This window comes from Eurosta solidaginis, chromosome 3, assembly GCF_040869045.1.
Source record: "Eurosta solidaginis isolate ZX-2024a chromosome 3, ASM4086904v1, whole genome shotgun sequence".
Classification (NCBI taxonomy): domain Eukaryota; kingdom Metazoa; phylum Arthropoda; class Insecta; order Diptera; family Tephritidae; genus Eurosta; species Eurosta solidaginis.
Window position 1 is genome coordinate 211,220,986 of NC_090321.1, and position 25,144 is coordinate 211,246,129.

Genomic DNA, 25,144 nt, shown 5'->3' on the forward strand with positions numbered 1-25,144 from the left:
CCAGAGCCTAGCTTGGTAAATATGTGTATGATACATTTATACTTGTATATATGCAACCCCTTGAATAACTCCTAAATGAGTCTAACGACTACAATTAGAAAATGGTCCCAAAATAATTCGTAAACTATTCCAAAGTTCCAAAATTAGCTTGAAAACAATTTCGTAGCGGTTTGAAATAGTCCTGTAGTGATCCCGGAATGATATCGAAACAGCCAAAATTGTTAGGATAACCTTTTCTCTCCTCAAATGAGATTTACTTTTTAACTCTCTTTGATATCTCTCCTTATTCTCCTTTGAATGAAATCTACTAACTTTTCCTCTCCTTAAATTAGATTTATTTTTTATATCTGCTTAATATAGGCTCTTTCTCTCGATAATACCTGCCTTTATCTGCGGGAAACACCAAGACAGTTTTGTGCTCAGCTTTAAGGAAAGAATACTCAATAATACTCACAAACAAGATAAGAAAGAATACTCCTTTTCGACTGGAAAGTTCAGCCAAAATATAGGGTTACGGTTTTTTCTTTTTTGTATCTCTTTTTTTCTTGGTATCTTTGTTATTCTTTTCGAATAAGAGAAAAATAAACACTTTATTAACGAAAAGCAAAAAGTTCATAAAAGTTTAAAAATTTTCTATCTAAATAGTTTTCTTTGCAGTTTTTTGTAACGAAAATTGAACTCTTGCCTTTCCTCATGATTTAATCACAAGAGGTTTGCTCGACAGACAAATTTTTTGACAATTGCGGCCATTTTTCTCCCAAATCGAATTGACATCCGTTAACTGTGTTGTTTCTTTGCGAATTTTCGAAAAATATTAGTAGTAGAAATAGGACGCAATCAGTTTACAAATACCTGATAAGTACTGATCTGCATGGTTCCTTAGAACATTCTTTTAAATTTTATAGTGAATTTATTAACTATGCCTCGATCCATTAGTATGGCTGAACATTGAACATAGGTTATTTTATGAAAAGTGTGGACACCAAGAAATCGTGCACTTTCGTAAACCTATGAATATACGAAACCTAAACCAATTCAAAATTCATCGTTCAACGTCAAAACCTCGACTATTAAAACGATTCACGTAAAAATGTCATTAGTAAATAATGGAAATGCCATAACGAAATGTACTCATTGAGCATGTTAACTTATTCAGGTAAAAGTCTAGAACAGGAGTCTACTGATAACACGCGTCCAAAAGTATGGAGAAAGGTGACCTCGACAACAATAATCCGAAGGCGGGAAAGAAAAATTGTATCTCTATCCGGAGATATTTGCAGTAGAAGTTGGCAATTTTCGTGTGATTGTTGTGATGTTTTTGTGCACTGAAAAAGATTTTGTGTACAAAGGGATTTTGCACGCATTTAATATTAATCCTACCTCATTGCTGGACCGGCCAGGGTAATTTTTTATAAGCTCGGCTGAAGGCCGCTAACGCAACCCCGGGTCATTTTTCGTCAATATCTTTTGAACGAGCTTAAATTTTTATTTCCGCCTTCGAATTATTGTTATCGAGGTCAATACGCGTCTTTTGACACTTCCCTCGATATTTTTGGGCGCGTATTAAAAGTCGACCTTCAGTTCTATTAACTCCGTATGTTCGGAACATTCGCCTCCATTTAAGAATTTAGGGAATCGGTTTATATTTGGAATATTTTGTATATACTTATTTCTTATATTCGGATCTCGTGAGGTAGTATCAAATGAACGTATTCCGAATATTCTAAATTAACGGTTTATCCGGAACGCTTCCATGAATACTTAACGGAAAAGAGCTTTCCGAAATTTCAGAATAAAAAGGTGAATACTCCCTGTGTAGCAGGACCGCAGAAAAGCTTAACTGTTCTGTCAAAGTCAAGGTAGGAATATAAAGTTCTAAGACAATAAACCATTTTCTTTTATTTTTGTTTTTGTCAGTTCATTGCGGCTGCCGAGTAGCGTATCACCCCATGTCGGCTGCCTGTTCAAAATCGTGCTATATCAAAATATTTTTCAAAAACTTCCCAATTCAGGATTTGTCACAAAACCGCCCTATATTAGAGTTAGATTGAAGAACGCTTCATCTCTGAATGCTTTTCATTAACTCTCACTTATGTCAAAATGCATTGAACTTATGCTCATACAGGGAGTTTTTGAAACAAATTTTGAGATATTGCTTTTTTGAATAAAATTCTAACGTACGGCATTCTTCTAACAATTTCTGAAAGAATGACCAAACCAACATAACTTTATCAATTCGCGAAACATTTAGTATAAAATGAATTATTTCCCCAAAACTTTTGGCATTTACAAATATATTATCACTACTAATATACTACCAAAGATACTTTTCTGCTACAATTTTCACTGAAGGGGATTGAATTATTCCCCGTTTTCCTTACTTCGTAAAAGCAACCCGTCCAGATTTCTCAATTTGGGAGTGTCAAAGATCTGCCATCATTGGAGAACAAACCTCTAGTAATTGAATCATGGCCTTTCCTCAGAAATATTTTCATGACAGTTCCATTATGCATGAAGAAGAGAAGAGAAGTAGAGTATCGAACACGTATTACATTTTACTATCCGTGATCGAAACTCAGCTTTTAAATAACAATAGCTCTGAAACCAGACCAAGTTATTTTTTAATTTAATTTCTTTGATAGGGCATCTAAAATATTTATTTTATGCTTAATTCTAAATTCATTGCATTATTATTTAATAATTTCTTTTACAATAAATACATCTATTCAAGCCGGTATTGTTTTAATTACCTTTTGACATTAATTTAAAAAAATATTAAGTTAATATTATTTGTTTTTCAAATATTAAAGCTTCAAATTTTCCCAGGGACTTATTAAAGCTTTGTGCCAATTTTATTTCTTATGGCTCGGGTCAAACTTTTTTGTTTTTTAAAATTGATAACTTATATTAAGATTAATTTAACTTGGAGTTTAGTACTTAAGAGTAGTTCAGTCAATTTTGAATTTTAGTTTCAGTTGAACAAAGTCAAGACGAATTCAGTACCAGGTGTTGTTATCCCAACAGCTGATTGGTACTTCTTGATTTTTTTTCCATACAACAACGCCTTGTACAACAATATGTCTGTTAATCGAATCAGTGAAAATTATCTTTTGACTTGACATTCTTCTGCATGACGAACCTGTTGAATTCGCTTTGACATCACCTTGTATAGATTCGCCTTTGCTTTGCTTTAACCAAGGCGAATTCAGTACAAGGTCTTCAGTCGGTGGGTTCCATCAGCTGATATTTTCTTCTTGATATGTTCCACGCAACGCATTGGTACAGAAGAATGTCAGTAAAACAAAATTGACGCGAATTTACTTTGGAGCTGACAGTTAATTTGAGGCAAGGCGAATTCATTACAGGTGGTGTTATCCCAACAGCTGATTGCTTCTTCTTGATAATTTTGCATACAAAGCCTTGTACAACAAAATGTGAGTTAATCGAAATCTATGAAAATTTTCTTTTGACTTGATATTTTTCTGCACGGCGAATTGGTTGAATTCGCTTTGCCACCACCTGGTATGGATTCGCCTTGAGTTTGAGGTGCGGATGATTGGATTGAATTTGCTTTGCTATCACCTTGTATCGATTCGCTTTGACTATAACCTTGTATACATTCGCCTTGACTTAGCTATCAAACTTCTTCTGCTCCATCTATTTTGTTTTACAAACCTTTTCTTAGCTGTGCCTTTTCGTCCACCTGCTTCCTATTTAAATCTTCTTTTACCAACGCACTTCGTTGCACGACTGACGTTTTTTTTTTTGTACCCTCTCTTATCTTCCTAGCTTTCTTTATTTACATTTATCTTACTTAAATAAATGTTTCGGCTGCAATTTGTTACAAACACTCCGTTCCCGTTGTTGCAGGAGGTTTAGACAAGGGCTTTTCTTGCGGTGGCGATGGTCCCGATACGGACACCATTGGCAATGCCGCGATCTTCGTGCGCGGATTTTTCAATGTAATTGTCTTTGGACTTCGATGTGGAGATATAGATGCGGTTGTGGAACGTTGACGTACTAACGAGCGTGACCGTCCTACAGCGACTATTTCTGGCACCACTACAGCGGTGGCAACTGCAACAGTTGGCGCAAGCACCAACTCTTCCACAGTGTCAGCAGAATCACGCGATGCTGAACTTTTCTTTGATATGCCTGCAAAGTTGGTTGGACGCTGTCTCTTTTCATCATTCAAGAAGTTGGCATTTGTGGCATTCACATCGATGCTGGTGGTGCTGCTGCTGCATCCATTGTGTAGTTCTTCTTTAATATGCGCTGGTGGTGCTTCAAGTGAAATGCTACCCACGACAACATTGGTAATGGACATTGATGCTGCTGCGGCGGCTGATGTTGATGGATGGTCGCAATTGGTATTGGCTGTGAGTACGGACAGTGTACGCGATTCGTTACCGCATATGTTCGTGCAGTGATTGGCATTGTTGGGGTAAAATTCGCGCAATTCAATAGCACTACCATCACAATCACTCTGGCGACTTTGCTTCGCATTTAAGTCGCTGTCATGGTGCCCGCCTGTGCGCCAAGTGGGTTTGTTGTCGGAAAAGCTTTTCTGTAACAAGAAAAAAAAAACCAATTAAATGAGCACCAATTAAATGCACCCCCTCCCCCCTTACTTCTCTGTATCTAATACTCCTCATTCAATTTCACTCACCTTATGTCCATTGTCAGTTATATTCTCAGCACTGCGCGCCTTGCGGCACAGTACGCTTTGTGAGCCGTGTCGTCGCAAAAATTCGACTGAATCAAATCCTCTACCCTCCGACGAAACAAAGATTGCCGAATTGATGCGACTACGTGTACAACGTTCCGAAATAGAAGCAGAACGCTCCTCGTGCAACATGTGGAAATGCTGAAAGCAAAGATGCACAAAAAAGTTTCAGTTAGTGGGCGTGCTATGTATGGGCGTGTTTACGGGACAAGATACATGAGCGACAAAAACAAAGATCACCATGAAGCGTAAATGTACAAGACAAAACGATAAAAGCAAATATTGAAACTGCAAATATTTATTGGACGTTCATTGAAACGTAATTTGAGACCAGACTTCTGCATTTTTAGGTCTTGCTACTTTTTTCCTTACAAATAAACTTTATCTCTATACGCATACAGTGTTAAAGATTTGCCAACTAAGCAGAAACAATAAATTTAAATATTTTAAAAAGTATGGCGTCCGACGTGTCAAGAGAGTGTGTGGTTTGTGAGCAATCGGTGATTTTAAAAAAATTGTATTGTGATTTTAAATAAAGCTGAGAGTTCGATTCGATATTTACAGTTGTACTCGGATATTCGAGTTCTAGGCACTCAGAGCAAAGAGGATAAATTATAAGAGACGTAACTCGTTACTCGCAGCCATTTGCTCGATGTTTTCTAGGAGGTAGTCGCTGTTTTTTTTCGTGGGATATTTGTGTTTATTTTTCCGACTATATTTAATTAATTCTCTTTCCAAAAATCACAGTTGCAGAACGTGCCTGCACCGCATGGATAAATGCGAGAATATTCAAAAATGTCCCTTTTAGAAAACAGTCGGCATCAATTGTTTGGTTTCCAGCGAGTTACTCGCCACTCGTAGCAGACTGGTGGCTCTTATTATAATTATCCTCTTTGCTCAGAGTTGATTTCTGGATTTTTTTTACGAGTTTTACCCACAAACGCGTATAACGGCAAGTTAATTCGAATTTCCGATTGAATTGATACTATCAGCCTTTTGATTAAGTGTGTAAGTGTTTAAAATTGAGTGAGTGCTTGGTGCTTTCTCGGCTTGAGTGTGCTGCCTTTTAAATCTCAAGCTATTAAGTATATATTAATTCTTACCAGTTTGTTGTTTACGGTTAAAGGAAGGTAAATTATTCGAAATAGTTTTGATTACCTAAGAGAACGTAGATGCATTAGGGTGGTCTTTAAAAATTAACGTCATATTATTTTCATTTTTACCTCGTTTTATTATTTATTGAACCTTAATCACCAAACAGACGTAAGGGACAAAATTTTACACATTTCAATATAATTTTTTTGAGTGTAGGTTGGGGTGGTTCTTAAATATTCAACATTTGAATTTGATCATCGTCTCCTATCTCTAACCGTTTCAACCCAGTATGTATGTGTTACTACTTTGGCCGTAAAGGTTGAGACCGGAAAACTATTATTGATCTGATGATGAGGGTCCATTTTAAGCTACACCAAAGAACAAAAATAAAATAAAATAATAAAAATAAACGAACATTTAAAATGTTTTCGCTTGTCGCAGGAGAAGGTTCTTAAAGTGCTACGATATAGTTCCAAGTGGCATAACTTCAATGAAAGGAAGTAACATGATGTAACTTTAAAAGGGATGAGATAATCTCTTTTTCTTAGAGTTTTGCCCCTGGGAAACAAACGGATGGCAGCTTGAAAATATTCTCATGGAAAATTTTATTTTTGTTTGTTACACTAATATTGCTGTTAGGACCCGATATAGCAAACACGGGACACCAAAAATATCTAAGGCCGAAAAGAGCCGAGCTTCTAAGTAAGTAGTCAGGAAAAGGGCCAAACACTTTTCCCTAAGAATTTTGGTCCAGCGAAAGAATGCACCCGCGGTAAAGCATGACTGTTGTAAGAGGCGACTTACATCGAAATCCCGTACTATGGTAGGTACACTCGGTTAGAGATCCGCAACGAAAAAGCAATATGCTTCAGAAAAGATATCTTTTTTCTGTTGATGATCAGCGGCCAACGTTTTAAGGACAATGATTTGAGAGTATGTATCTAGAATGTGCAAGGCTGGTTGATGCGCTTATGATAGCATGATGGATGGGGAAAAGCAGAATGATAGTAGGGTCCTATAACCGCCACATGATACCGTTCACTCCTGCGAGAAATCGGCACAACCCAATCCCCACAATGGTGAGCTTTTCAATGTAAATTCTATATTCGTTACACATGAAAGAAAAAACATACGTTGACTACCATGCCATTACAACAAAACCATACTTTAATGCCAATATGGAAAGAAAGGGGACTTTGGCCGTACAATGTAACATCTTTCAGAACCAAATTGATCACGTCAATATTGTCGGCAGGCATAATATACCAGTTACCTGGATGTGTGCACGCAACGAGGCTCAAATATTGGACCACCATATTTTCCAAAATATAAACACGCCTATTGCCAGCGAAGAAAGTGCACGCACTGATCTAAGAAAAGTTTCCTGTCGAGGAATTGCTAACAAACCAGACAACTGAGTATTACTCCATTCGGCTCTCGCACCTAATGACTCAGAGAAATTTTCGACCTGACGATGTATCCAAACAGCGGAACCACATTTACCACAACTACGTATCTACGTAACTTGATTGGAGAAAAGGAATCTGCCTTTATGGCCGCGCGCGTACCGGCGATGTGTGGAAGTACTATCAAGACGCAAATTGGCAGAGAGACGCCAGCTTTTAGAAAACAAGTAAGGAAGGCTAAGTTCGGGTGTAACTGAACATTACATACTCAGCTGCCAAATTACATATTGCAAAACTTTTAAATTATCTTCTTTTAAAAGGGGGCCCACTGTCTAGTATTTTACAAATTTTCTATTCTGCGTCATAAGGTCAACCCACCTACCGAGTTTCATCGCTTTATCCGTCTTTGGTAATGAATTATTGCACTTTTTCGTTTTTTCGAAATTTTCGATATCGAAAAAGTGGGCGGGGTTATAGTCCGATTTCGTTCATTTTAAATAGCGATCTGAGATCTGCGCCCAGTAACTTACCCACCAAATTTCATTAAGATGCCCCAATTTACTCAAGTTATCGTGTTTACGGACAGACGGACGGAGGGACATGGCTAAATTAATTTCTTTTTTCGCCCAGATCATTTTAATATATAGAAGCCTATATCTATGTCGATTAGATTATGCCGTTACGGGGAACCGTTAAGCAAACAAAATTAATATACTCTGCGAGCTCTGCTCAGCTGAGTAAAAAACGCCATGAGTGCCTCAGATGTTGGTTAATAGGAATAAGGACCGATGATCATACAAGAAAACCTGCCGAAGGGTTTGAAAACAGGAGTATATTAGCAACCTGGTAGCCGGCGTCCAGAGTGTTCCTGCAATATTTCGGGAGGGAACTACTGAAACCCCGGCGGGCTGTTCAATCACGGGAGGGAAGAGTTGGTAAGGAAAATGCAGCAACACATATATAGAAAATATAGTCGGAAGACTTCTCTGAGCCTTACTAAATCAAGCGAGGCTTCAAACTTGAACATGAAGCTGAAGAAGATAATTCAAGCAGGAGATATAAATAGAGAGGGTAACGTCTTCTAGTAAAGCGTACGACTGCCGGCGTATGCTGATGGGATTGATATCGATGAACCCAAAAAATGGGACGTAAGTTTTGCCTTCTCTGCCTCAGGGTAGGAGGTGAAAAAGGACGAAGAAGTTGCTTCAAACCCTTCAAGGGGCATGCCATTCTCTTTCAGATCGCCCATTAATCCGATCAGTATATCGGACAAGTATGATGAGAGGTTAGGCTGGTTAGGTTAAATTGGCCGGTCCGTGAGGATCTCATATAAATTGAATGAGCCCGTAGTTTGTCCAGAAGTTTGTTAAACGACCAAACTAACACCCCTGTAAAAAACCAGGACCTAAGTTATTAAAAAACACTCGGTCTCTTGACAAATACTAGGAGCTTTCTAGGACCTGTGCCAATAGCTGCTTCTAGATATGACAGCTGAATCATTCCTTATGGATTCAGTCTTAGCCTGGTAAGCGCAGGGCACGTGCACAAATCGTGCTCGATCGCTGAAAAACTTTAATTTGCAATTGTCTCCGCCGTCCAAAGTAACACTTGATGACTTTTGACTCTCCGTTTGATATCCAGGCTGTTATTGTTTTCGATTTTTTAACCAGTAAATGAAGTACTACTCAGTCTCGACTTTATATCCGAACGTGGTTGCCTGTCTCGTCGTCTTTCAGCGAAAAACTGATTTTTTCTCTAATCTGCTGCAATAAGCCTGGTTTGAGGTGATCGCCAAGGCAGAGGCCACTATTTTTCTGAGGAGCTCTTTACTAAGTTTTCAACTCCATGCTTGAAGAGCTCGGTGAGTTGTGCCTCGTTACTCAGTGTCTCGTTATTTCACTCCAAGGCCGTAACCTCATATAAACTTAGAAACTTATCAGCCCTTTAAATAAAAATTTTGTATCCAAAAAATGTTCTTATCGGACGAATGAACCTTAATGCTTAAATAAGAAAAGGGCCGTAACTTTTTTCATTCGCTTCTATCTTTTCTTTTTTCAACGAAATTGATTTAAAGTGAATTCTCTGCAGTAAGTACTCAAAGGTTAATTCAGTTACTGTAAAATGAACGCTTACAATTGTGCACCATAAATCACAGCCACTCACTCAGATAAGTGACTATGGAAGGGCAGGGCAGGCTAGGACAACAACTAATGACAGGCTTTTGACGCATCCAGTTGATGCGTGGGCTTTAGCTGATATTTTGACAGTGCTTATAATAGCTGTACGATTGAGAAGTGTGTGTGGTATGTAACACCAAACTGTTACTTTTAATACCCATACACATGAGCATATAAACATCAGTGCGAATTTTGGTATAGCATTTGCTCTTTTTGAGTGAATTCGGCATTGAGTACTTGCGTAGTTAAATCCATATATTAAGTTAAGCCAATTTATCACAGTGAATATACATAGTGCTCATGGGTTACGAATAGTCATGTTGCGACGTACATCCATAAATTGTATGCAGCTTATCACGTAGTGGATGTGATATGCCAAACGGATAATAAGAATGGTAGAACCGGAAACCATGAAAGACAATAGATTTAGCCGAGTTTATGTTTCTAATTATGACATGCATTCGAGAGCATGAATAGCAGCTGTGAGGAAGTGGCAGATTGAGATTTCAATTAAAAGGAATAAATATTACTATGACGGCTACATAACAATGGTTGGTATGAGTATAATATCAAAAGTCATAGTCGCACATATGTTGTTGATTAGTTTTCGATGTCGTGAAAATAATTGCTTTGTGCGTCGCTTTGGTAACGAACGGATACTCAATTTATTTAGTAGAAAATAAATTAAAGATATATGTTAGGTTAAACTGGCCGGTTTGTGAGGACCTCAGATAGACTGAATGAGTCTAAAGCGCTATCAGAAATTTGCTTAACGACCAAATTGAAAAACCCTATCAAAAGCCAGGACCCGTGTTATATAATAACTCCGACATCTTGACAAATACTAGAAGCTTTCTAGGACCTATGCCACTTGCTGCTTCTTGATCTGGCAGCTGTATCACGCCTTATAGCTGGAGCATTAATTTCGAAAGCACATCTGCTATCACTAATCAAGCCCAATTTAGAGTTAGAACATAGTGTCCAGTCAGAATACCCGTTATATGTCCACAGTCTTCTCTTTTTTAATGATATGAGTAACGTTGTGAGAATAATGCGCTTGTTGTTGTTGTTGTTGATGTAGCGATACGGTTGCTCCCCGAAGGTTTAGGGAGTGATCGATGTGATGGTCCTTTGCCGTTTACAGATCCGGTACGCTCCGGTAACACAGCATCATTAAGGTGCTGGCCCGACCGTCTCGGGAACGATTTATATGGCCACATTAAACCTTCAGGCCAATCCGGTATTTTAGTCGCCTCTTACGACAGGCATACCTACCGCGGGTATATTCTAACCCCCCGACCCGCTGGGTTGAGAATAATGCGCTATTTTTATTTAGTTCATTCGCTTTTTCATTCCCATCTGTTCCCATATGCCCTGGGATCCAATACATATATATGCTTCTCCCAATCCCGACTCTTTCCAGCAATTGCTTACACTCTAGCACACTTTGAGATGCTACGCTCTGTGAGAGTATTGCTTTAATTACTACTTGGCTGTCAATATAAAAGTTGACGCGGCTGCAGCTTAAGCCAGTGTTTCTACTGCTTTGACTACGGCTACTATTTTAGCCTAAAAACGCTACAGTGATCTGGTAGTTTGTAGGATCTGTTTATTCCCAGATAAGCACAGTATATCGCAGACCCTACCCCTTCCATTACTTTGGAACTATCTTGCCCCAACCATCCACGTCTATTATGGCTGTAAGAGCCGCTTCGAAGCACAGATACGGAATCAGGTAGTCTGTTCGTCCTGCAATTGATGACGCTATACTACTTTGGAAGTATGTTCTGGGCTCTAGCTGCCCCAAGGCACAAAACAAGCTAACTTGCAGTTGTTGGAGCTATTTATTTTGCCACTACGTCTTTTATTTTTTGAGGAAGGCTGTGTGGCTGTCCACTAAACAAGGACTCTATAGCACATGATAGGATTTAAAATCGTTGTAAATACCCAATGAGAGGGAGATATAACGTGCTGTCGAGGCCTTCTTCACTCTCCTTCACGTTGAGCTTCTACGACAACTTAATATATAGTCATATTTGGGACATTGCACATCTTAGTAAAAAATACTTCTCCGCGTTGGCTGGCAACCCGACTTCAGATGACCAGGTATGTATATCCCGAAGTGCCCGATCCATCAAAGAGCAATTTTTACTTGAGACAATTGCAACGTCATCTACGTAAGCCGTAAGTTTGGTGCTTTATCAAACCGCCTGAGCAGTTGTTGATGACCACCGTCCACAGAGGTGATAAAACCCCTTCCAATGGCGTGCCTCTGTCCACTTATTTCGTAGCCCCATAAAACCCGCCAACATTTACGCCATCTAGAAATTGGTTGTTGATTGCGTAAGAAGCAGGCAGTGATCGACGAAATAATCGGCATTCTGTTGAAGGATGGAAACAATATTAAGAGCAAAAAAATATCAACAACTTCAAACAGAGAAATAAAATGCCAATGTTACTTTGGACCGTGATGACAACGTTGAAGGAGCTATCACAAGCCAAAGGCTCATAAGTTCATGTTATGCGAATGGAAGAAGACACTCCGACCAAGAAAGTATTTCAGTCGCACCACAGGTTGAAGCCAAAGGAAGGAGAAAACATTCATTGAGTTGATAGAAACCGGTGGAGGAAGACTTGACCTCCATTGGTGCATCCAATTGGCGTCAGTTCTCGCGAACGGGGAGAGCTGGCGTGACTAAAACGGCCAAACTCGCTTAGGGAGTTAAGCGCGAATTAGTGATGATGACGATGTTATCGGTTTTCTATCGGAAAACTATTAGTTTATTTTCGCAAAGATACCTATTTGTTATTCGATTTGTTATCAATAAATAATGGATTAATTTATTGAAGATTTACCGATAATATATCAAAAATTATGGATTTACTGTCAAAAAGTTGTCGATTTGTTATCGAAAAGTTATCGATTTATTTATTAAAAAATTAGCGATATGTTATTTGAGAAATATCGATTTTCTATCGATTTGTAAAAGTTATAGATTTTATTTGGTTTTAATGGATATGTTTATACATTTTGCTTTTATTCATTCCTAAAATAACTCCATCTTTTTTGCTAACCGTTCATTTGTAGACTGGCAATTGAGGTATTTTTGATTACAATTACTATGATCGTAAACCCAACTTCTTTAAAAATACGATAAATTCTAACGTAATCGTCAAGCAATCGATTATCGATTTCTCTAATTAAAAAATATTAAATTGCGAATCACAACAAAAAGCGAAAAATAAATAAATCATTGAAATTTTCGTAGTGAAATACGACAAGCAATAAACCAAGGCGAATCCATACCAGGTGGTGGCAACGCGAATTTAACCAATTCGCCGTGCAGAAGAATGTCAAGTCAAAAGAAAATTTCCATTGATTTCAATTAACTAACATTGTTGTACAAGGCTTTGTATGGATAATTATCAAGAAGAAGCAATCAGCTGTTGGGATAACAACACCTGGTACTGAATTCGCCTTGGCAATAAACCGCAAAAAATTTAAATAAAAAATGTAGAAAATACTACGAAAGCGAAAAAATGTTGAATGTGTTTAGATTTGCGAATAAAGAATTTTGGCGAAGCCAGCAGGGACAAACAGGTGAAAATGTACTACCCGAATAAATTATTTTTACAAACCATTATAAAAATTGCGGTGCAGTGCAGTGCTGGTTTGCCTATGACAATAACGAGAAAGCGAAGGCCAACTACTTGCCTTTTTTTAACTTTTTCAAACTGCTACTTATGCCTTTCTACATGAACGATTGGAGTATTTACAAAGTTGCCAACGAACAAAAAATAACAACCAAACTAAGTCTAAATGCTGTACAGGGTGCTGCTAGTTGACAGCAAACAGAATACTGTTGCAAACCAACGCATTGCAACGGTGCGATTATTTATTTTGACAAGTGTTCCGCGGGTGCTGTCGTTGTGCTTTAAGCAGAACAAGAAGAAGAAGAACTTCAAGATTCCACTTACACTGCGTCTCGTACCAGTCGGCGAATAACATTGTTGTTGCATTGATTGTTCATGACGATGCTGTTGCTGACGTTGATGCAAATGCTGATGTTGTTGTTGTAGCCATTGTGAACGTTGTTCAAATGAATGATGACTGTCAACATTAAACGAATCACTAGCAATCATATTTCCACCTTTACAACGCTGCAACGACGACGACTCACGACTCTCGCGCGAATCTTCACGTTCGGCACACGAGAACTGCCGTCTGTACTGACGGCGACGTCGGAATGCACCCTTACCAATGGAATTGTTGTTAGTCACATTTATGTGTGGATTGTAAGCGGCTTGTTGGCTAATTGGTAGCGGTATGGCAGGATAATAACACGGATCATAACTAAATTGACGCCGACGCCACTGCTCGTACTGACGGTAGTGACTGAAAAGTCGTCGTCGTCGCAAGATCAATTGTTTTTTGGCCTCTAATAATTCTTGTTCATCCTCTTGATTGCTTGAACGCTCGGTTGAATTTTTTAAAATGCTGCGTTGTTGAGTAAAACGTTTTTTTCGTTGGCTGTGATCAATGGTGATGGCGCGGGTTCCAAATTGCGGTTTGGTTTGTATTTGCACTTGTTGTTGTTGCTTTTGTTTCTGTCGTTGCTGCTCCTGCTGCTCGTGCAAAGATCGATGATAGTGTTGCAATCGTTCATCTATGTCAATAGCGACATCATCGACAAAATTCATATCGTTGGTGTGATGATAGTGGTGGTGACCAAATTCGTTGGCATCATTCTCTTCATCATCATCACTCTCACTTTGGTAATTTTCATGGCGGGAGGTGCCACCATTACCAACGCTACCACCACTTTCATTTTCCAACCGCAAACAGCTAGTGCCACCGCAACTATGTAATGGTGTTGCGAGTGCAGCGGTGGGACTGTCGATGCTGTCAACTTTGACGTAGCCTTCCGATGATGCAACGCCATCACCGTGCGCTGGTTGCTAGCTCTCCACATCGGCCTTATGCAATAGTGCGAACTGGCAGCCACAGTCGCGTTCTAATTCGCGTCGTGGATACTGAAAGCAGCGATCGAAGAGTCCACAACCCTCGCAACGGGGCAAACACTAAATATTTAGTTTTTGTATGTAATTTTGCATAGATATGTGTGTATGCGTGTGCAGATTTATGTATGTATGTGTGCATAATGATGTGTGCAGCAGCGATTAGATACACACACACATACACACATACAAATGTGGTGGGACCACGCAAGATCGCACACATTTGAGGACACGTAAAAACAGCGGAAATAGCGTTTAACATGTAGGAAGAGAGAGAAGAAACAAGAAAGAAAGAGAGCAGCAAAAGATGTATGAAAACATTTTAATTTTTGAGTATATTGATGTTTGTAGTAATAAGTGATTTGAAAGGACAATGCACACTTGGATAACTAGAAATGCATGTGGTGCGCTTTTTTATGGAAGGTGAAGTGTGAGGTAAGACCAGCCGATAAGTTGTGGTCATCTATTTTAAGGTAAAGCAGGACAAAAACTTCTAAATCAGTTTGAGAAGTGAGTTGCGTCTAAAAGTATGCTAAATTTTATTAAATCTCTCGAGTAATGTTATTTGTCTCTGTAAATATTCTTAGGCAAGGTATTTCCGTGGGTCGAGGTCGAGATCAAAAAAAGCCTGAAATAACTTGAGAGGACTTGAGTCCTCACCCGCTAGAAGCCTCAAGTCGACTTTTTCTAAGGTATTAAGCTGGGTGAAAGGAAGTTCCAGATCGCGGTGGAATGATGAAATGAAAATGAGTCTTTAAAAAGAAGTAAAAAGAAAAACATGGAGAAAAATTGTATGTTAAAAAATAATAGATATTAATTTTAAAAATAATGTAGTACGTGGTTTTAATAATAGTTTCAGGCATTGTTATAAAAGCAGCCTGCGAAGATCACATACGTTGCAACGCAGGGTTTCAATCTTGGCTTTGATCTAAAGAACGCATTTGTCGTAGCCTAAAACCCAGAAGAAGCATCCTAGAATCTCAATCAGGTATTGAGACACACAAAAAAATGGGCTAGACTTGCGGAAATACCGGATGACAGCGGAAAAAAAGAGTGGATACTCCTATCAAACAAGCACATACTGGTTCTCAGACCTCAACTGGTAATTAAGCTTCAAAAACGCAGTACACTATATAGAGCAGAAGTACACAGCATCAGCATAGTTTCGAAGAAAAACGCAGCTTTTTTAGAGGAACTTGTGTGTACAAGGAGAGTATTTGAGCATGGAAAACATGAATGAGATGTTTACTGCTTGAAGTGCAAGCGAAAACTGAACTACTTCTTGCTTTGCTGAATACGCGTCGCTGAGTTTACAAGAACAGGTAAGTGAACGAGTTCGAGCAATCACTATCAATAATGTGTGAGTGAAATAAGGCGAATTCAGTATAAGGGGGAGTTATGCTAAGGCGAATTTATACAAGGTGAAAACAAAGCAAACTCAACCAATTCGCCGTGCAGAAGAATGACAAGTCAAGAGAAAATTGCATTGATTTCGGAGAACTGACATATTAGCCGTGTTTTTTTTACATCCACAGACGTTTACGCTTAAACTTTATATGAACTGCTAAGCGTCAAACTTTAAATACACCTCTGACGTCTTGTACTACTAAATTTCAATACGCATTATACTCAGATGTAACTGATAATTCTATGTATTCTATGCGTATCCACTATTCATCGCAACTGGTTCAGCTATATGTTATACATTATGGCCGCCAGAGGTTTGTGTCTCCGATTTTAGGTACACCCTGTTCTGTAGCTAGTTATTTAACCAGTGCCGCTAGGTGGGTCTCCTAAGCGTTATCTAAGCGAGGATAAGCGTTTGTTTTTACGCGCAAACGTAAACGTATACTCGTATAAAAGAAAACACGGCTATTGTTGTACAAAGGCGTTGAATGTAAAATAATCAAGAAGAAGCTCGGATAAAATCTAGTACTGAATTCGCCTCTAGTTATCCGATCAGCTGACTGCTTATTCTTGCGATTTTTTTTGGCAAAATTTGGTAAGCAAGATGTCAATTAAATGAAGCATTGCTAACTTTCTTTTGACTTGACATTCTGCTGTGCGGTGAATTGAGTTGATTTCGCTTTGCTAATACCTTGTATAGATTCGCCTTGTTATGAAAGCCCATAAGTAGGGCTGCCAGACGTCCAGGTTTTCCGGGACATGTCCCGGTTTTAGGCCATTTGTCCCGGTGTCCCGGTCCAACCCTAAAATGTCCCGGTTTTCGTTTAGGTGTCCCGGGCTTTAAATCTAAATAAATAGGCATAAAATCTACCAACTATTCGGCTTATAATGTGCGCTCCAACTAGTCTGAATACAAGTACCAACGACCGACTTTAATTGTAAAATTCTAGCGTCGCTAGATAGTTGCACATTGCGTAGTACACATATATAGATGTAAAGTATTCTTCCTAATTAGCTAACATAATACTATGTTCAAACAGAAAAATAAATTGAGGAAATTTCGATTTGAATTGAGTGCTGTACATACAACTCGATTTAGCTTACACAATAGTAATCTGATAGCTGGTTGACTCATCTCTACAGCAAGAATTTACCTTTGTTCAGACTGTCAAAATGAACACGCACATTATTAGGCGAATGAAATGGAATGAAAATATAAAACTTTGAAATTTTTGTGTGTTGTAAGAAAATGTGTTCAATGTTTTGGTTTCATTTTGAGTCCGTATTGTATTTCTGCCATGACAAGCTCTAAGTGAAAACTCATCTGCCTTACAGATGCCGTTCGGAGTCGGCATAAAACAAGTAGGTCCCGTCCCGCCAATTTCTAGGATAAATTAAAAGGAGCACGACGCAAATTGGGAGAGAAGCTCGGCCTAAAATCTCTTCGGAGGATATCGCGCTTTACAATTATTTATTTTTTACCTTAGAAGTATTTATTTTGAATAGTAGTTGTGGTTAGCTGTTTTAGAGTACGTGGAAGGTATATAATTTGTTTATGGTTTTATTTTTGTGCTGTGTAAATAAAAAATAATACTTATGTGCGTAAATAAAAAAACATTTTAATGTTTTTTTTTGTGGGGGGGGGGGGGGGGGGGTGTATATTTCTTGAATTTTGTAAGTGTCCCGGTTTTGCCCCATGGGAACCTGGTAGCCCTACCCATAAGCGACTTCCTGTACAAGCAAGGCGAACCTATACCAGATGGTGGCAAAGCGAATTCAACCAATTCGCCGTGCAACTGAATGACAAGTCGAAATAATATTAGAATTGATTTGAACTTACAGACACAATGTTGTACCAAAGTTTTGAATGGAAAATAATCAAGAAGAAGCAATGATATAAGAACACCTGGTACTGCATTCGCCTTGGTTTCTGATAGTCGTCTGCGTCGTGTAGCAAGGCGAATTCAGTACCAGGTGTTTTATCACAACAACTGATTACTTCTTGTTGATTATTTTCCATACAACTCCTTGTACTACAATATGTCCGTTAATCGAAATCAATGAAAATTTTCTTTTGACTTGACAATCTCCTACACGGCGAATTGATTGAATTCGCTTTGCCATCACCTGGTATGGATCCCTTTGCTTGTGTAGGAAGTAGTTGATGGGGTTTCACACTAAGGGGAGTCTATACAAGGTGATAAAAAAAAGGATTCAACTCAATTCGTCGTACAGCAGTATGTCAAGTCGAACGAAAGTTAGAAATGCTTAATTTACCTGACATCTTGCTTTACCAAATTTTGCCAGAAAAATCGCAGGAATAGGCAATCAGTTGATCGGATAACTCAAGGCGAATTCAGCACTAGGTGTTATCCGAACAGCTGATTGCTTCTTGTAGATTATTTTCCATACAACGCCTTTGTACAACAATATGCCAGTTCTTCGAAATCAATGCAAGTTTTCTCTTGACTTGTCGTTCTTCTGCACGCCGAATCGGTTAAATTCGCTTCGCCATCACCTTGTATAAATTCGCCTTAGGATAACTCCACCTTATACTGAATTCGCCTTATTTCACACATTATTGACAGTGATTGCTCGAACTCGTCCACTTACATGTCGTGTGAACTCAGCGACGCATATTTAGTAAAGCAAGAAGTAATTTAGTTTTTGCTTGCACTTTCTAAAGGGTACGTTTTTTATTGCACAATAACACGGCATTTGCAATCACAGAGCGTTTGGCATTTTTTCATCCCCACCCGCAAGAAAGGAACAATATTCCCATTTACTAGATTAACTCAATTCTGTTGTCTTTATACACTAGCTCATTTTCATTGGCTCTTTTTTCTCTTTTTTTGTTATAAGCCCACAATTATTTAACTTAAAGCTTTTAATAAGTAGTCGCAAAAATAAATTAAATTTGGCCAAGGACATCAAAGAGGTTAAAATAATAAACAGGCTATTCATAATTAAAAATTTTAGTGGAAAATTCCAAAAAAAAAAAAAAAAAAAAAAAAATTAAAAAAGTAAACCTACACAAATTAAAAATTTGCGTGTTTTTGCAAAATTGCCAAATGAGTAAAATTAGTTTGCAAACGTTATTAATAATAAAATTTATTGCTTTTGGTGTTTGTTTAATATTTCAAATACCGATATTGAGCTAAATCAAATTTGCGCAAGGTAAATATTGAATAAGAATATGGATGTTTGTGCTTACATACATAAATATTTATAAATAAACATACTTTGTAATAAACAGGCATGATCTAAAGTTTTTTTGTTTACCCAATATGGTTTATAACAAATTTATGACTGAATCTTCGACAGAAATTTTAGTTGCATCAAAATTTTAATTGAATATAACATTTAAGCTAAACGCTTGGAATATGTAGACAAACAAGCTTATTTCTACAATTTTTTTTAGACATCTCAGAATGTGGTTTTATTCGGAAACAAGTAGGGAAATCTAAGTTCGTCTGAAGCCGAACATATTATACTCAGTTGTGCGTATTGCTGAATGGAGGCATTGACTCACATTTTTTTTCCAAGGCAACTTAAATAAATTTTTATTTTAAAAGGTATATACTTCAATTTACAGCAGCGAAAAATAGCAGTGGCATTATTTTTTTGAACAAATTTCGCCAATTAAATGCTTTTGTTTTTATTTTTGATATTTAAAACAAAAATCCTATGAGTTTCAACCATACAATGAAGCACTCAAGAAATACAAGAAAGCGATAAGGATAGCCAAGGCCGAGTTTTGGTTGAGAAGGTTTAATGTGGTCATTTTTATCGTTCCCAAGATGCTCGGGCTAGTACCTTAATGGTGCTTGTTACCGGAGCGTACCGGATTTATATCCGGCAAAGGACCAACAACGTCGACTACACTACCCAAATTATTCGGAGAGTGTCTTTATCTTCAATACAACAACAAAACTAATAAAATACCACAGTTTGGACTGCCCTCTCTAAATGCTACTCCCCTCTAACTCTGTTCACATGAGTTAAGTATCTGGGCGTCGAGATAGACAGCAAGCTTAGCTGGAAATCGAATATCGAACGTGGGGTCGAAAAGGCTTGCATAGCCTTCTTTTCGTGCGAGAGAATCGCCAGCAGAAACTGTGGTCTAAAACTTAAACTCGCAATGCGGCTAATGGCCGTCGTCAAACCCACACTAACATATGAAGCCTTAGCATGGTGGCCGGCCATGGACAAACAGTGCAACATCAAAAAGAAGAATAGAGCAGAGCGGGCAGCCTTCGGATTGGTAAGAGGTGCACTAAGGTCGTGTCCAACTGACGCATTAAATGTCCTCCTAAATCAACTAACTCTGAACCTTCACATACGTTAATCTGCAACTTGTTGAGCAGTAACAATTATGCTGAAATAGTACGAACATTTTTCCAGAGTTGGTCATGAATTGACCCCAAAATCTTTTTGTGCTGCCCCAATACTTCCCGATCTCAAAAAATCACAAGTAGTCCGCATACTAATCCAGTATTCCTGCTACAGTAAAATAAAAAAATAAAAACTGGCGCGATTTACCTCCAAGGAGAAAGATAAAATAGACGCAGATCTACAATACTTAAAAAAGCTCGTATCCGGCGAGGCAAGAGGGCATTCTTTTCCAAACCCACTACGATCTATTTCTGAAAAAAAAGCTTATTAAATTTATCATTTTTATAATTGTCTTTATATGTAACAATTTTTGTAATCGAGTCGCAAAGGCGATTAAAATATAATTAAAAATTTAATCTTCCCAGGGGGGGGGGGGGTGTTTGAATCTCTGCGCGTTAAGTTTGATACAAATCTTCTTAGCTGTTGTGGCGTGATTGAGTCACAAATTCAATATATGGACATAAAAACACTCTACTTTCACTATTGTTGTAATAATAAGATATAAAAAGTGGGCGTGGTTATCATAAGGCTTCGCTCATTTTAAATAGTTATCAAAAATATGTGCTACGAGCCCACATACTAAAATATATCAAAATTTACGCAAGTTATATTGCCATTTTCGAGCATTTAGACTTATCGAAGTCTACACAAAGTTTTGTTAACTAGAACTTGTCTGAGGCATTCTGTAAAAAAAGGGTGAATCTCAGGAAGCTGGTTAAATTTTTGTAATTGAAAAACTAAATTTTTGACAGAAGTGGTATGAATCTAATTGCATTTAATCTCGGCCGAGAAATGAGAAGACAAAAGACTTCTTTTCCCTACCAAGCGTTTCGATGCTTTCACGTCTCCCTCAGGGAGCCTGATAATTCTTTTTTTTTTAATACAATTCGTTAAGAAAATTATTAATCCAAAATTATCGGGTTCCCTGAGGAAAACGTGAAAGTGTTGAAACGCGTGGTAGGGAAAAATGAAAATTTAACGTCAGTGTTGCCGTACAAAAAGCCTACCCCAAACGCGGCCTTAAACTGTGACTGAAAAACTGCTAAATAGTTTAACTGGGGTTTAAATTTGACTAGACTTTAAGCAAACTTTGTTTAAGCTTAGCTTAACCAAATACTGAAAACCCGGGCCTAAATGTAGATGTATATACATGTAAAAAAACACAGATATTAATTTAATTCTTTTTCTCAAATCGTAAACGAATTACAGCGGTAGACTTTATTAACGAAAATATATTTTATTATAATATAGTTTAAACTTTGAAGACTTTAAGTGATACTTAATTCATATATTTTCTGTCAAAAACTTTATTTTTTCCGTTACAACTAGATTATTGAGTGTACAGACAGACGGACATGTTGCGACCGATGCCCTATTTCCTCCTTAGAATTTTAGTGCGTTTATAGAAACTTATAACGACTTATTTATGCAGTTTGAATAAACTGTAAGAATACTGCACAGCTGAGTAAAAAAACAAAAACAATTTTTTATAGAGTGAGCAAACGCAAAACAGCACTAAAGGGTTCAACTCTTAAGCTGCGCAAACATTATTTATTTATTTAAAACTCGTAAAGGTCACAAATAAAATGCAGGAATGCACTAAATATGTATTCACACTAATCGTCTACATGAATGTTTATACGTGCACAGGATAATCGATTTAATGATTGATACTAAGCTAAATGTTGTGGTTGAATCTATGAATCGCAGATAACTATTTTTAATTTAATAAAATGCGAGTAATAAAAAAAAAAAAAATTGGTTGTATCATAAAAAATTAATAATTTTTGTTTTCATATACCTGTACGAATATATCTGGGCGTAGGTTCTAAAAATATATGAAATACAACAACAATAAAAAAATATTATATCAATTAATACTGTGAGTGTTTCGTTAGCTCGTAAGTACATAGGAATTACATCTGAGAGATAAGTTTGAGAACGATTATAAGTATAAAGGTAGAATTGGCCAAATAGATAATTGAATATTTACCGATTAATATATAAAGGGGGTTCAGAATTTTGTGCATTTGAAGTTGGAAACGTTGCTATCATAGTGCAGGTTTACAAGTATGATATGTGTGAGAAGGAAACAATTCCTTTCTCCTTCTAACACACTGCGGTTTGACACTTCGGTCAGTGTCAAACTATTGTGGAACTCAGTGGAACGTGCGTTTGACACTGAACGAAGTGTCAAAATTACCGGGGTTGCTGTCGTCGAAAGCGACACAGAGAAACAAAAAAAGGAGCGGAATATCAGATATGGGTTGCTGTGATGGTAAATTTTTTTGAAAGAATTTAGTATGAATAGCGATTAGCTCTTTGATGGATCGGGCGCTTCGGGATATTCACACCTGGGCAACTAATGTCGGGTTGAAAGTCAATGCGGAGAAGACGGATATGGTCTTGTTTACAAAGAGGTACAAGGTCCCAAATTGGACCAGGCCTAAGTTAGGAGGGGTGACCTTACAGGACAACCCTTGCACAAAATATCTAGGAATCATCCTAGACAGTGAGCTGTCATGGAAGCTCAACGTAGAGAAGAAGGTGAAGAAGGCCTCAACGGCACTTTATGCATGTAAACAAATGCTGGGGTGTACGTGGTGCTTATCCCCCTCTCTTTCTCATTGGGTTTTTACTGCGATTGTAAGCCCTATTCTAGACTATGGAGTTCTTGTTTGGTGGAAAGCCACACAAAAAGCAACCTACTCAAAAAATTAGAGGGGGTATGCAGACTATCAATGCTTAGCATAACGGGAGCCCTGAAAACAACCCCGACAGCTGCACTATATGCCATTCTGCACATTCCACCTGTAGACCTGGTAGCAAAGAACATAGCGTTAACAACTACAACCAGGCTTGGTGCCTCGGGGCAGCTTGAGCGCCGACCATACAGCCATAGTAGTATAGCATCATCAATCACAAGGCGAACAGACTACCTGATTGCCTATCTGCGCTTCGAGGGCGATCTTAAGGCCACAATAGAGGTGAACGTTCGGAGCTCGGTTGCGTGCTCAAATGGCGGACGAGGCGACACATGTGTACACAGATGGTTCCAAAGTAGTGGAAGGAGTAGGGTCTGCGGTATACTGGGCTGATCCGGAAATAAACATATCCGCTGCTGGATTACTGTAGCGGTTTCCAAGCGGAAATAGTATCCGAAACCAAAGCAGTAGAAGCCGTGGAAGAAACTGGCCCAAGCTACAATCGTGTTAACTTTTATATTGACAGTCAAGCAGCAATTAAGGCAATAATCTCGCATACCACAGTATCTAAATGCGTGCTAGAGTGTAAGCAATCCCTGGAGAGAATCGGCACAGGGAGAAGCATACATCTATATTGGGTCCCAGGGCATATGGGAATAGATGGGAATGAAAAAGCGAATGAATTAGCTAAAGAGGGCGCATCCCTTGAAGCTTGCTCCGTAGACGCCCCAATTAGACTGGGCGAAATTAAGCGAAGGCGAGAGGTGCATATGATCGACCAAGCAGGAAAGGCGTGGGTTCAAGCGCGGGGCTGTAAAGTGTCGAAGATTATGTGCAGGTCTTACAACCTTAGACTAACAAAGTTGCTTCTATCATTAAAAAGAGAGGACTGTAAACTCATGACGGGTATTCTGACTGGACACTGCCTTCTGGCGTCACATGCCTTTAAATTAGGCTTGGTCAGTCATAGCAGATGTAGGAAGTGTGGGCTGGAGGAGGAAACGATCGAGCACGTTCTGTGCTCTTGCCCTGCGCTTGCCAGACTAAAACTCCAGCTATTAGGAGTGATACAGCTGTCAGATCTAGAAACAGCAAGTGGCTTAAATCCTAGGAAGCTTCTAGTATTTGCCAAGAGGACGGAGTTATTTTATAACATAGGTCCTGGTTTTTGATAGAGTTTTTCAGTTTGGTCGTTAAAACAAACTTCTGGTAACACTACGGACTTATTCAGTCTATGTGAGGCCCTTATGGACCGGCCAGTTCAACCTAATCTAGTATGAAAATGTATTGCACCTACATGGGTCCTATATAAAATTATACAAAAGTTTTGAATTGGGGTATCTGAGGACGCGTAGTTATTCCAGTATTAAGAATACAAACACGGGTGCTCAGTTTTTCTACCCGTTCAAAACATCTCCGCAAAAACAGTTTGAAACCGAGGTCGACTGCAATAACCCTTCCAAAAAAAGAAGAAAGAGAAATTAAAATATTCGTTTTGTTCTGTTATCAATAGTCCAAAGGCGAAAAAGTATTCGAATTATTGGAAGCGAGGCAAAAACGCGTCTATTAATACCTCCCCCGACGGTTTTGGTCGCTTTTTAGCAATCGTCGCTGGTAATAAAGTATCACACTTTTTTACTTAAAATTGTTCAAAACAGTGGATTTTAAAGAGAGATGTAATTAAGTGCTCGTTTGAAAGTAAATAAGAATATTTCTTTGTAATTTTACTATAAAATTTTACGCAGTTTTCTTTAGCAGATACTACACTTTTCTTGGACCTAAGAAGTACAACAGTGCCAAATAGCAGCCACAAAAAAAAACGAACCAGAACAAGCATTTTAACAGGTGAGCGTGTCTGTGTATGTGCGCGTTTCTACATATCCTACTTGTAGACCTTTAAATTGGTCGCTATACAAAATATAGTCCACGGATCTTGAGCAGATTTTTTCATTTTAATTTTTTTCTTTGAACTTTTTGTTTTGACAGTTGAATATTTGTTATACAATATTGCGTTTTTGCAATGACATAGCAAATGCATAGTCGTGTATATTATGAGTGCACTGTGAAATATTATGATACGGAAGTTTGCAATGCAATGATGCTAGACCATTTGCACAAAATCCTGAACTCCCCTATAATAGAAAGATATTCTTATGAGCTGTGCATATTACCAAGTGTTTAGATAAATAACTAAGCGCACACCGAAGAGGTCAG

At 38.2% G+C, this 25,144-nt stretch overlaps 1 protein-coding gene across 1 annotated transcript in view; it reads right to left on the reverse strand.

Annotated features, from left to right (window-relative positions):
- Positions 1-1,225: 1,225 nt before the first annotated feature.
- The window catches only part of LOC137246090 (uncharacterized), a 39,254-nt gene continuing 15,335 nt past the window's right edge, over positions 1,226-25,144 (reverse strand). The window contains exons 6-7 of the mRNA XM_067777185.1: positions 4,670-4,867; positions 1,226-4,567 (exon numbers count right to left, since the gene is read on the reverse strand). Of these exons, the coding sequence (XP_067633286.1) occupies positions 3,842-4,567; positions 4,670-4,867 (924 nt within the window). The 3' untranslated portion in view covers positions 1,226-3,841. The remainder of the gene's footprint in view (positions 4,568-4,669; positions 4,868-25,144) is intronic.